The sequence below is a fragment of the Rutidosis leptorrhynchoides genome, chromosome 1 (assembly GCF_046630445.1).
Source record: "Rutidosis leptorrhynchoides isolate AG116_Rl617_1_P2 chromosome 1, CSIRO_AGI_Rlap_v1, whole genome shotgun sequence".
Taxonomy (NCBI): Eukaryota; Viridiplantae; Streptophyta; class Magnoliopsida; order Asterales; family Asteraceae; genus Rutidosis; species Rutidosis leptorrhynchoides.
Window position 1 is genome coordinate 343,190,019 of NC_092333.1, and position 12,378 is coordinate 343,202,396.

The window sequence follows — 12,378 nt, forward strand, 5'->3', positions numbered from 1 at the left end:
CATTGCATGACTAACTTACAGAGGATATAATCGAGCATATTTGAAACCTTCCATTGACATTTTGAACTATGCATTTTGAGCTATGCATTAGTTTTTTGTCATGTAATCTCTATTTTTAAGATGTTTAGTTTATTTTATATTGAAAAAAATTATGTAATCATTAAATTTTATGCAATAATTAAACTTTATGTATTGTTGAATTTTAATGAAAAATTAATTTATACTTTTTATATTTAATATGTATTTTATTATATCTAATGTATGTATTTTTTATTATATTTCTTTAAAAAAGAAAAAAAAAATAAAAAACTGATGGACCCTACAAAAATTTAACATTTGATTAACGAAGGTCAAATCATACGTCACATGTAGTTTTCATTTGACGAATGCACCATTTGTCTATGACGTTACATACATACAAGGTGGCAGGCTTGAACTTTCAGCAACAATTAATGTTAAAAGTAGATATTTACTACATACCTGCACCGCAGGCTGCAGTCATCATATCATATCCAACATTAAGTCAACAGTTCTACATTTAGATTCATGGATCCATCTAAACGGTACCTGCAGCCTGATCACAAAGGTAAGTTCAGGCTGACCAAAAATAACCTGGTTAACCCATATTACAGTATTTCCTTCAGGCTATACTTATGAGCTATCACATCAACACACGACATTATTCTAAAACATGGATATGATTTTACTCCAACATAAAGTGCATGTTTAAGCACTCACGACCTGTCGTTGTTTAGTTATCTTCTCAAGATTCAATTGAACCAGATTCGTTAGGTTTGGATCTTCGAAGGCAATCTCTCCTTCAAGTCTGCAATATTAAATTGTCATATTTATAAATTATTAAACATTAAACAGCCAAAATAAGAAAAACACAGAATACAAATGATGTCATGCCATGTCATGTAAATTATTACAGTAGATTTTTCTCAAGAAGCATTGGAGAGTTATACAACGATATAATCTCTCACAGAAACTACTCTTATCACGGTAATAATGTAAAGTTGGACTATCCATATTTGCTATTGATATTTCATGTATGTAATAAAGATCAAGACTGATTTCATCATTTTGATGTCTTGATCCATTTGTTATCTATTGAAAAAAAAAATAATAAATGATTTTATCATACTGGTCATTTCCTTAGATTCAGCAATTATATTTAAGTGGGTCCCATTTCATATTGCAAAGAACTGATGGGTAAGAGCTAAAACAAAAATTTATGAATAACTAAAAAAGTATTTATTGCAAATTCTTTTAGATATAATATTATTCCACTGTCTGTAAAAGTGCCCATTCAGGCACTAAATAAACTAAACTGTAAAGCTAAAGCGCTCTCATTTTTATAAGATAATAAGGATTTATGGTGTAAAGCATGATAGACCACAATAAGTATATAATTAATTATAACCTTTAAAAAAAGAAGCAAAAATAAAAAAGATTCCAAGTGTCTTACTTTGGATCCAACACCAACTTTTGAACTTCTTTAATGGATGAACTTGCTGCATACAGAGAAATCTTCCCAGTCTAAAATTATTTTAAACAAAAGACAATAGTAAAGCATGTCAACAAAAACAACGAATGTGTCGCAAAGAAGAGAATAGAAAATAAAAATATGTAAAAAAAAAAAAAAGTTGCGATGTGATTTTTGACCTCTAGTATTTGAAGCTTAGCATCATGGTCATTAGGTAATTCTCGAATTTCTCCAGCTAGTCTTACAGCCTCCGCTAGACTTTCAGGGAACAAGAAATCAAAACCTAATTGAACTGATGACTGAAAATACATAGAAAAACATTGAATTAATCAAATTTGAAGACACGGCATCAAAAAGACTGCATCTGATGCTAATCAAACTATACAGCCTAATTTGCTGAATCTATGCATCGATGACAAAGAAAGTAATGATTCATATTATGTCATTGATAGAGGTAAAGCCGTATAAGTGGCAAATGAATCGGACAACGAGTTGTATAACAAAACGAAATGGTAAATATTTGTAAGGGTCGAAAAGGATCAGAGCGAGTTAGGTTAACTCACCACACTCTTTTGTCAATCTATATTTATTTATTTTCATAGATAATGCATTAAGTATGATTGCAAAAACCATATAGCTACAATGATAGTCTAGATCATGAATAACAAATTAGGAGGTTGAACGTTATACCTATGAGGCATCTGTAAACATGCTCAACCGTTTCCTTTTAAGCTATAATACAGAACTCAAAATGACAATTTGAATAATTTACCATAATCACGTGAAAAATGCATATAGGACAATTTGACCATGATCAATATTCAATAACATGTGTTTAACTAAATTCATTTATTCCAGGGTTTCTATACACCATCTGATGCGGAATATGGTCCAATAAACACTAACAATGGGCTTCAGAGCATTGGGTCAATGACACTACTCAATGTGTGATGACTATTTTGTGGCTACGGAAGCAGTAAAGCAAAAGTCATAAGGATGACAACGACATTTGTGTTTAATATATTTCTTTTTATATTAAAATTAATTTATTCTTTTTCCTAGTTTATTATTTGTTTCCTAATGTCTATTTGTTTCTTAGGCTACTTATATTTGTGTTGGAAGATTGAAAAAACAGATTATGATTATGATATTTACGTGAGTAAAAAAACAGCCAAATAAGGTTTTGGTTTATTTCTTTGTTGTGTGAGTTTTATATTCATCAACAATTGTTTGGCCATACGATCCGATTCCGCATTACTATCTTAAAGTTTCGACTTGACTTTTTCTATTTGTCCAGAGACACGAGTCTATTTAGTTGCATTTTAACTCACCTGAAGGTTCCTCACTTGGAAAGGACATCCAGTTGGAATAAAAACAGCATCCCCTAAATACTGCTCAATTGACCATGGCTCTATACCTGACCAAAAGTCGACATAACGCTCTAAATTAAACACGCATATTTTTATTCACAACGCTATAAAAAGTATGGAAAAAAGTAAGCTAGACAAACATTTTTCGCAACTACTAGTAAATGAAATTATTACATGATGGTAAAAGTAAAACTTACCAAATTCTTCCTTTAATTTACTTTTGTGATGGCTGGTAATGAATATCGTTCCTTCATGAAGTGGTTGTGGTACCTGAGATGCATAAAAAAATAACGATCACGTATTGAAAATCGTGTCACTAATATTAATACAAGGCAGCAAAATTTGGCTTACAGAATCAAGTATGATGTCATCATGAAAACCAAATTCGTTCCGATGAAGTTTCATGTACTCAATCAGCTTGGGAACATCCTCACGACGAAATATGTCCCATATTGCCCCTGGACGATTCTTTGTAAACGTCTCGTCACAAACGTCATTTAAATCTTCACATTTAAGAGGTTTTTCAATATTTGTAGTACAGATTCCTTTACTTTCAGCTTTATCACCTTCAGCGGTATCTATATCTATATCCATGTCATTTTCCGGTTTCGGTAACGTTGCTTCGTCTAGATTTTTAGGAGCTTCTTCAACTGAATTCACATTTATCGCCACGTCATTAACCATAGTGACTTCAGTAATTGGTGATGTTGGTTCATCTGAATCTTTAAGAGCATTCTCGATACCAGTACCACAGATCCCTTGGCTTCTGATTTTATCTTCTACAACCGTATCCATATTTATCTCCATGTTATTTTCCGAATTAAGTTTCGTAATTGGTGATGTTGGTAATGTTCTATTTAAATTGTTATCAGCTTTCTCATTACTAGCACCACAGAACCCTTGAATTACAGTTTTATCTTCTTCAACTGTATCCAAATTTGTTGCCACGTCATCATCCGTATTGAGTTCAGTAGTTGATGATGTCCGTAAAATTGGTTCATCTAAATTATTAGGAGCTTTCTCGTTACTCATACCACAAGTCCCTTGGTTTTCAGTTTTATCATTTTCAACTATATCCACGTTTATCTCCATGTCGTTTTCCGTATTGAGTTCGGTATTTGGTGATACTGGTAACAACGGTTCATCTAAATTCTTCGGTGTGTTTGCTGATGACGTTGTCTTTAATTCACATTTATGAACCAATAGGTACACCTATTTAATCAACAAAATGAGCTGAATAAATATAACCCATTCGAAAATGAATATATATCTCATTTTTATTACAAAAAATTATTAGCTGTATCATTAATTTCACTTTCCTATTATGATAAACACGATATAAGATCAGGGTGCAGCACAATATAAATTATTTGCAAAGACGATAGAGCTCTGACTCTTATAATTTCAGGTCTAGTCAAGGTTGAAAAGGACGCAAGACGGAGATAAGTCGGTCAGAACCTTGCAGGGCCGAGTCGGTCTATACGGGTCGAGAAGGCCATGGGCAAACGTTGACTTTTAAATAAAAATATATAACTATATGTATTTCAGGCATAAATATTTAAAACGTAAATATTTTTAAAATAAATGATTACAAATAAGATGATGTGGTGTTCGTAATGTGAAGGTTTTTTATAGTGTTTTGTATAATTATAGTTTATTTATTAATTTATCTTTAGGGTATACTATTTAAGTCGGTGTTTAGTTTACACTAAAACAAAACCAAACAAAAAGTCAAACTTTTAACCGACGTTGACCCAATTTATTAATTTATCTTTAGGGGATACTATATAAGTGGGTGTTTCGTTTACACTAGAACAAAACCAAACAAAAAGACAAACTTTTGACCGACGTTGACCCGACTTTGACCTCACTTTTTAGCATTGACCGACCCAATTAGACGTTTTCGGGCGAAACAGACGGGCAAGTCACCAAACCGCCGCAACCATCTTTTGCAACCATGTGTCTAGTTGAACCACATGTAGTTGAGAGCATGATAGTTATTTTATTATATTTTATAAACACATATAGAGAAATTAAAAAAAAAAAAAAGAAACACACTCACCACATCACGCATATTGAAACGGAGCATGTGTACTGAATCACCTTGACCAAATTCATCATACGCTCCATAAGAAATCAAGATCTTAGGCCCAACATCATTCTGCAGGGAGTAATGAGGCAGTTTTGCAGGAAGATTCAGTAGGCCCCACTTGGAATGAATATACTCGATCAAAGGGAGTTTACTAATAAACTCAGGTCTCTGGCATGATAAAAATTCTTCAGAAGCACTAGGAGACGGCCAGTTCTTTAAGATTAACATTTCTCGCTGACCGTCTTTCCGCATTCGGCCCTCACTGTATCCTCTGATGAATTCTCCAAGTTCGATATTTATCTGGCATTAGATACGCAAAAGAGATATACATCAGTACACTGACATAACAGAAAAATAAATAGAGTTAAGCAAGATGCAAGGTTGCAAAAATCGCTACTCAGGGAGTACTCGGTCGGGACCTTATAGTGAGTACTTGGCAGCTGGGGGAATACTCGGATGTTGACCAAGATTGAATTTGACATATTTGACCAATTTTGACCGACTTTTCCAAGTAATCCCGAGTTTTGGCCGACTTTTAACCGAGTTTTGACTGATTCTCTGAGTAATCCTGAGTTTTGGCCAAGTTTGACCAAGTTGCAAAACCGAGTACTCGCCAAGTAATTCCCGAGTTCAGTCTCGCCGAGTTTTCCCGAGTTCTGCAACACTTGAAAGATGGAAGGGTTTCACGAAAATTTGAAGGTCAGAATAATAACCCACAAGCATTTTTTATTTTCTTTTCCAAATTTTTGCGACTAAAGAATGTGTTTATTATGATTATAATATGATGAGATTTAATCAAGAGGGAAGCACTTTTTTTTGGGGGGGAAGTAAATTTTTTACGTTCGTTTCGAATTTTTTTTCAGACATTAAGTTTAGGTGAAAATATGAACAATTTAAAAAAGACACTTTTTGATGAATGTTATTATTTTGGCGGGAAAACGCTCGAAGAAAAAAATGAAAACATAGCATCATGAGTAATATTATGGTTCTGAGTTTTTTTTAGGGTTAAAAATTAGGGTTTAGTAATTAGGGTTTAGAAATTATGGTTCAAAAATTAGGGTTTAGCTATTAGGGTTTAGAAATTGGGATATAGGATTTAGGATTTAGAAATTAGGGTTTAGAAATTAGGGTTTAGATTGAATTTTTAACACGAACGGTTTAGAGTTTAGGGTTTAGAGTTTTGGGTACCCAAAACCCTAAACCCTAAACTCTAAACCGGGCTAAATTTTGAAAAAAAAACTTCATATAAGATGAAAGAAAACAACGTTCCAAAAATATTATTAGGAATAACATTACTCATGATGAATGTTATCAATTATTTCTTCGATCGTTTTCCCGTCTAAATAATAACATTCATCACATCACAAAGTGTCTTTTTTAAATGTTCATATTTTCACCTAAACTTGATGTCTGAAAAAAAAAAAATCGAAAAAAATTTACTTCCCCCAAAAAAGTGCTTCCCTCTTGATTATGACCCATAATATGATTATATTAAATTGATGATCCACTTTTTTAAATTGAAAAATTAAGGAGGTTTTATGCATATTAAATACACTTTGTATGACTTCTCGACACACTTGACCTGTTCAACCCATTTCCACTTGGCTATAACTAAGAATTCACGCTTTAATTAGGTCATGCAGTTCTACCTAGTTTATCGTTTGGAATTTAATTCAGGAACGTACCTCAGACCGATCAAAGCAATTTATAGCCTTCACAAGTCGATTAACATCCTTCTTTCTTTCATCACTCGTTTCTTGAATTCCTTTCCACATGACCATCGGGTCCCACCCTAACATCGATGATTCATCGGATACTCCCCTCACTGTAACCGGTTGACCTTTGACCCAACGCTTCCTAAATTCATCGATCCCTTCACATTTTATTTCTTTACATGACGGAGCATACAAAATATCATCATCACTATTCTTTGAAAGGTTGATGTCGTACATTTTACACCCACTAACCATTTCATCAACATTTTTCACAAGTTTTGCAACCCAATTCATCTTGAAAATACGTTTTAATATCAAAGGTGAGTTACCACAACCGCCATGTTTCTTTGGAGGGCATGGGACACTTCCATCAGTGTTCGATTTCCAATCACGAAGCTTATCGGATAATCTCATTTTTTGTTTATCAAGAGTGTTTGTAGCTTCATTACTATCGTCAGCCTCAACATTGCACACGTCTACTTCACCACCATCTTTTGAGGTTTTCCTTACATCTTGGCAACATCTGAGACATATATCGTACAAACAATTCCCGCAGTGCCGGTGATAATCAATTATCGGTATCCTGCAAAAGTCACTGCAACACACCATATTTCAATGCGTAGTCCTCCATATACACAAGAAAGAAACTTATTTGCTTATAAATCATTAGCAAGGCTGCATAATCTCGTTATTCGGGGAGTACTCGGATGTTGACTAGTTTGACTTTGAATATTTTTGACCGAGTTTTGACTGATTTTCCATATAATCCCGAGTTTTGGCCGAATTTTGAGCGATTTTCTAAGCAATCCCGAGTTTAGGCCGAGTTTCACCAAGTATGACCGAGTACTCGCCGAGTACTTCCCAAGTTGCAAAAACCGAGTATTCCCCGAGTAATTCCGAGTTCTGCATCATTGATCATTAATCACTGAATACGTAAAATGCGGTTCAAGATAGATAAATAAATACCAGCACATCTGCTCATCTGCATTCAATTTTGTCCTTGGAAGGTCTATTCTGTTTCCTGAATAATATATTATATATTATATATTATATAAACCAAAAAAAGAATACAACACTAAAGTAAATTATCCAACGTATGCACTTTCGATCTTTAAAGTATTGTACCTCGAAACTTTCTTTCCAATTCTAACTCAGAGCACTGTTCAGAGTGGACCTGCTTAATAACAGGAAGCACCGAAGACAAAAGAACAAAAAGATGCTCCAACTTCTCTTGTGAATGTATGTCACGTATTTTCCCCTATAATTTGAATAGTATTATTATATTATATTCATTTTTAACACAAAATGCAACCATATTATTACATATATAACCACATTTTACCTTTATCATATTATCCCCTCGTAAACACATCTTGCAATTACAGCAACCTCGACATGCAGGACAAACTCTATGGATTTCCTCAGCTGAAATATCAGGATACCTACAAGTAACAAAAAATTTGAGTTGCTGTTAAAAAAACAATAATAATAATAATAATAATAATAGAATAAAAAATTTAAAAGATAAAATTTGAGTTAGTTTTAACTTGAAGCAAATTATTTTCGAATAAATTAATCTAACCATGTAGATATACATTCATTGCAGTATCCTCTCCTATCACATTTAAGACACCATACAACATTCTGAATATCATCTCGTCGGCACTGATGACATACTTGTCCACCTGTCTCTTCACATGATTCTGAACTCCCATCAGACGTTTCCTGATAAACATCCCAAACAAAATTGAATTTAACATATAGCAAAAGTTACCCGAATCAGTTAGATAAAGATAGCATCTCAAACAAATGTACATTGAGCTTAACAGACAGTGTTACAGAACTAGGTATTTATCGTCGAGTACTGAGTTTTGCATCTTGGGGAGTACTCAGTCAAACTTGGTCAATACTCGGGATTACTTGGAAACTCGGTCAAAAGTCGGTTGAATTGGTCAAAGTCCAACTTGGTCAAAGTCAAACTTGGTGAACATCCTAGTACCTCCCGAGTACTCCCTAAAATGTCCAAAGCGAGAACTCCCCGGGTAGCAATTTTTGCAACCTTGGCTAAACTTATTGAACACAAAACATAAACATAATTTACTGAATAGTTTGTATTTTGTGTATAAACTCACAACAAAAATTCAGACACTACTTACTGTCATAGCACTGGCACTATGCATCTTGTCAGATCTGCTCTTCGATGAATCGGCAACAGAAGATGGTGTCATGAAAGCCTTTGGTGTCTCACCAGACTCTGCTGTATCTCTTTGTAACTCATCGTTTGATTTTGAAGAAACATAAACAGATGAATTCTTAAATGAAGGTGTTTCAGGTGAATAACTAATTTGTTTCTTCGATATCTTATCCTTGTTTTTATCCCCCGATCCTGAACCTCGATATTCCATTATCGGTGAATCCATATCATCACTCTTACTCTCTAAATAACTATCACTTTCACCAGCATGTTTTCTCTTTGCTTTTTTAAGACTGGCCCTCATTGCAGAATTTGCAGCCCGCTTTTTTGCCTGAATGTAATGTTTTTCGCAAACTGTTTTGTCGGGCATAGACATCGCATGACATCTCCACTGCTTACCGTCTGATCTCTTACATCGTAAATCGTCAGGAATTCCAGTATTTTCCTCTGCGGTTTCCGAATTTGGTCTCGCAAGATCCATTGAAAATATCAAACTAAAAAATATATCTCGATTCACGTACTAAACCATGTACATATATCAATCACCCTGAATAAAGAAAACAATGTAAAATTATCATAATGTGAAATATATTAACCCTACAAAATATAAACTAATATAAAATGCAAATAGCAAGACATTCAGTAAATCCAATTCTATCAATTTCATTAAATAGAGAGACAAACTTGAATTTGCACAATTAATCCTTTTGTTACACAATTAACAAAATTAAGATTTTTTTTTTTTTTTTTTCAACTTATTAGCTATGCAACTTGAATTTGGTTCTGTGCCCTAAGCAAGCTGGTACTAAAATAAAGATGAACTTTAATGTGTTTTTGTTTGTAACCTAGATGATAGTTTAACTTGTTGAATGCAAGTTGTTCGGATAATTACAAGATGATAAACAATCAAATAATAAAATTAAAATCTTTGAATAAAAGTATCTGTAATTGTATTAAGCGAAATAGTTGGAAATTGATAAAAGTAATAATGAATGAATGAAAAACCCTAGGTTAGGTTAGCCATGATGTTAAGAAAGCGTAAATCGGGGATAAGAAGAGTAGATATTAAGAAATTAATTACCAGAATCGATCAATGTTACTTCGAATTAGCGAATTTCCGATTGTTTGAACAGATTAGTAACAGAGCTTCCCCTTTTTGAGCCATCAATTTATTTAGATGCCCTTCTTCAAATATCCCTCTAAAATTATTCACGGGACAAAAAAACATACCGAGTAAAATTTAAAAAAAAAATTGAGTTCGTCACTTTCTATTAAGTTTTTTTTTTTCTTTTCTTCCGAATAGTAGAAATTTTATTGTCTAAATATATGAGCTGTTACTATTCACAAGAGTAATACAACCTTTTTACCCTCCAAAGGCATTTTAGTCTTTCTACATCTACCACTTACTAATCACTACTACTCCCACAAACAATACACCGCTTCTACCACCATCATCCTCCTACCTCCTGCCACCATCACCACCAGCAACCACCTGCTACAGCCAGCTGCCACCATCATCCACCTGACACGGCCACCATTAGCCACCTGATCAAGCAAACCATCACAATTAACCATCGGATTTAACATTTTCTAGAAAAGTAAAAAAAAACAGATATATTAACCGGCAAAAAACAGCACCGGAAACTAGCGTCGGTAATATCCACCGCCAGTAATAAACATAAAGAACAAAAAAAGTAAAAATAGCGGAGATATCAAACGAGTCGAAAAATTGAAGAACCTGGCAAGACAAAATAATTCCGGCGAAACGCGTGGCGGCGCGTAAAGGATCTCCGGTGATCGAAATTTGATGAAAATTTTAAGAGTTGTTCGAAAAAAGCTAGAAGAATCTTACGGTGCAGGTGGTGTTACGTGGTTTCGGGTAAAACAGAGTTGATCTGAAAAGTTAAGATTGCCGGAGATTTTTTGGTTGTTGGTGATGTGAGGTGGGTTGTGGGGTGGCAAAAGGGAGAGTGATTGTGATAGTTAAAGTGATGGAGGTGGTGCCGGAAATAGTTTGGCGAAGATATTAGTGATGGTGAATGATGGTGGTGATGGAAGTGTAAGGTTTATATACATACAGTAATTAATTGAGAAAATGGACTCCTTATCAAAATAATATACTTTTGCTTCTCCGAAATCTCGACGGTTTTTACCTTCGACCACCGGTTGGGCGACGTTCTCTCGTTTGCCGATGGCTTTTGGTCTTCTCCTTTCGTGGTTCTGTGGTGATTGTGGTTTCGGGTGTGGTTGTGGACTCGCCGGCTTTGTCTTTGCCGATGTTAGGTTTTCCGGCGCCGTTTTGTTTTCTTGGAGCCAGGCGGCGAATGTTTTATGACATTCTGGTTTTCGAGGGTGCTGCGATGTTGGTTTTTTGGTTCCTCACTTTGGCCTTTTGGTGGGAGACAGTTATATGCAGAGGTTCTTTTCCGGTCTGCCTTTTTTGGTTGTGGGTGCGGTTGGATCCTTCTTGATTGTGTTTTCGGAGCGGACCCCTGGTGACGTTTTCTTGCCTCGGGTGTGGTCATGGCAGCCTTGGGGGTGGTTGTCGGGTTTTTTCAGATTGCGTTTCCGGTGGCCCTGTGATAGAGGAAGACGGTTCCTTTTTTGTTGGTGTATTTTGTTTGTTGCGAGGTGACTGGTGTTCTCTTGGTCACCCTCGTTAGTTTGTTGGTAATGTCCTAGTATAGCCGATATATTGAGTCCTGTTGTTTTAGCCTTTGCCTGCTTTTTTACTTGTATTAGCGAGAGTTTTCACCCAGTTGGTGAGCTCATTAGTGTAGGTTGTTTAGTTAGGTGCAGATCGTTTTGGATCTCATTGTACTGGTTGTACAGTTGATCTTCGGATCCGTTTTTAATGTTATCGTTTTTTTGCCAAAAAAGAAAAAAATAATAATAAACTGTACAACTGTACATTCAGGATGATTACTCTGTACTGTATGGGACATGTGAGACTTCGGCTTTAATTTTCATCATTCCGTATAACTTTAGGTTATGAATAATAAATTAAATAATGAAAAATGATAAATAATTAAATAAAATACTGTAAGATAGCTGAGATGACAGATGTGAATTCTTTTCATGTTGGTTTTTTAATCTTGCATGGTTTATTAACCTTACCTATCTTACTATGACACCCGTAATATAATAATATACAATACAAATACAGATACTTTTTAAAATAATATTTAAGATGTAAAATCAACAATATTTTTTCCACTTTTTTTTTCTTCCAAAATTTAACTGTTTTGAATTTAAAATGTCCAATTAACCGATCGTTTACCGACAAAAATCGCCCCACAACAAAGCGCGGGTTTCAATCCTCGTTGATAACCAATACGCTAAGGGAGGGGAACAAAAATACAAATATCACATCCTGATGCCACAAATTTCAACTAAATCTTTTGCGACCTCTATTGCGATACTAATAAAATGACATATCACGAATGATCAAACCAAAATCGTTAAGTGTGATTAGATTTCAGGTTTGAGTGCTTGATTTGGGAGAAATAGAGGATCGA

The 12,378-nt window shown here is 34.5% G+C and overlaps 1 protein-coding gene across 1 annotated transcript; it reads right to left on the minus strand.

Annotated features, from left to right (window-relative positions):
* Nucleotides 1–394: 394 nt before the first annotated feature.
* LOC139870535 (E3 ubiquitin-protein ligase JMJ24) lies at nt 395–10,069 on the minus strand. The gene is made up of 14 exons (XM_071858324.1): nt 9,942–10,069; nt 8,823–9,407; nt 8,249–8,391; nt 8,009–8,108; nt 7,792–7,924; nt 7,633–7,687; nt 6,637–7,261; nt 4,922–5,251; nt 3,211–4,071; nt 3,057–3,129; nt 2,821–2,906; nt 1,669–1,788; nt 1,472–1,542; nt 395–826 (listed from the first exon to the last, which is right to left on the minus strand). The coding sequence occupies exons 2-14, from the start codon at nt 9,339–9,341 to the stop codon at nt 727–729; spliced, it is 3,216 nt and encodes a 1,071-aa protein (XP_071714425.1). The 5' UTR covers nt 9,342–9,407; nt 9,942–10,069; the 3' UTR covers nt 395–726.
* Between the last annotated feature and the right edge of the window lie 2,309 nt (nt 10,070–12,378).

Bases quoted from the DNA above. Each gene is read 5' to 3' on its own strand.
- LOC139870535 (XM_071858324.1), bottom strand. From the start codon at position 9,341: ATGGATCTTGCGAGACCAAATTCGGAAACCGCAGAGGAAAATACTGGA. The intron at 4,072-4,921 runs GTGAGTGTGTTT...TTGATTAAATAG, and splicing joins GTTTCAATATGCGTGATGTG to GTGTACCTATTGGTTCATAA. The intron at 1,543-1,668 runs GTCAAAAATCAC...AAATAATTTTAG, and splicing joins CTAAGCTTCAAATACTAGAG to ACTGGGAAGATTTCTCTGTA.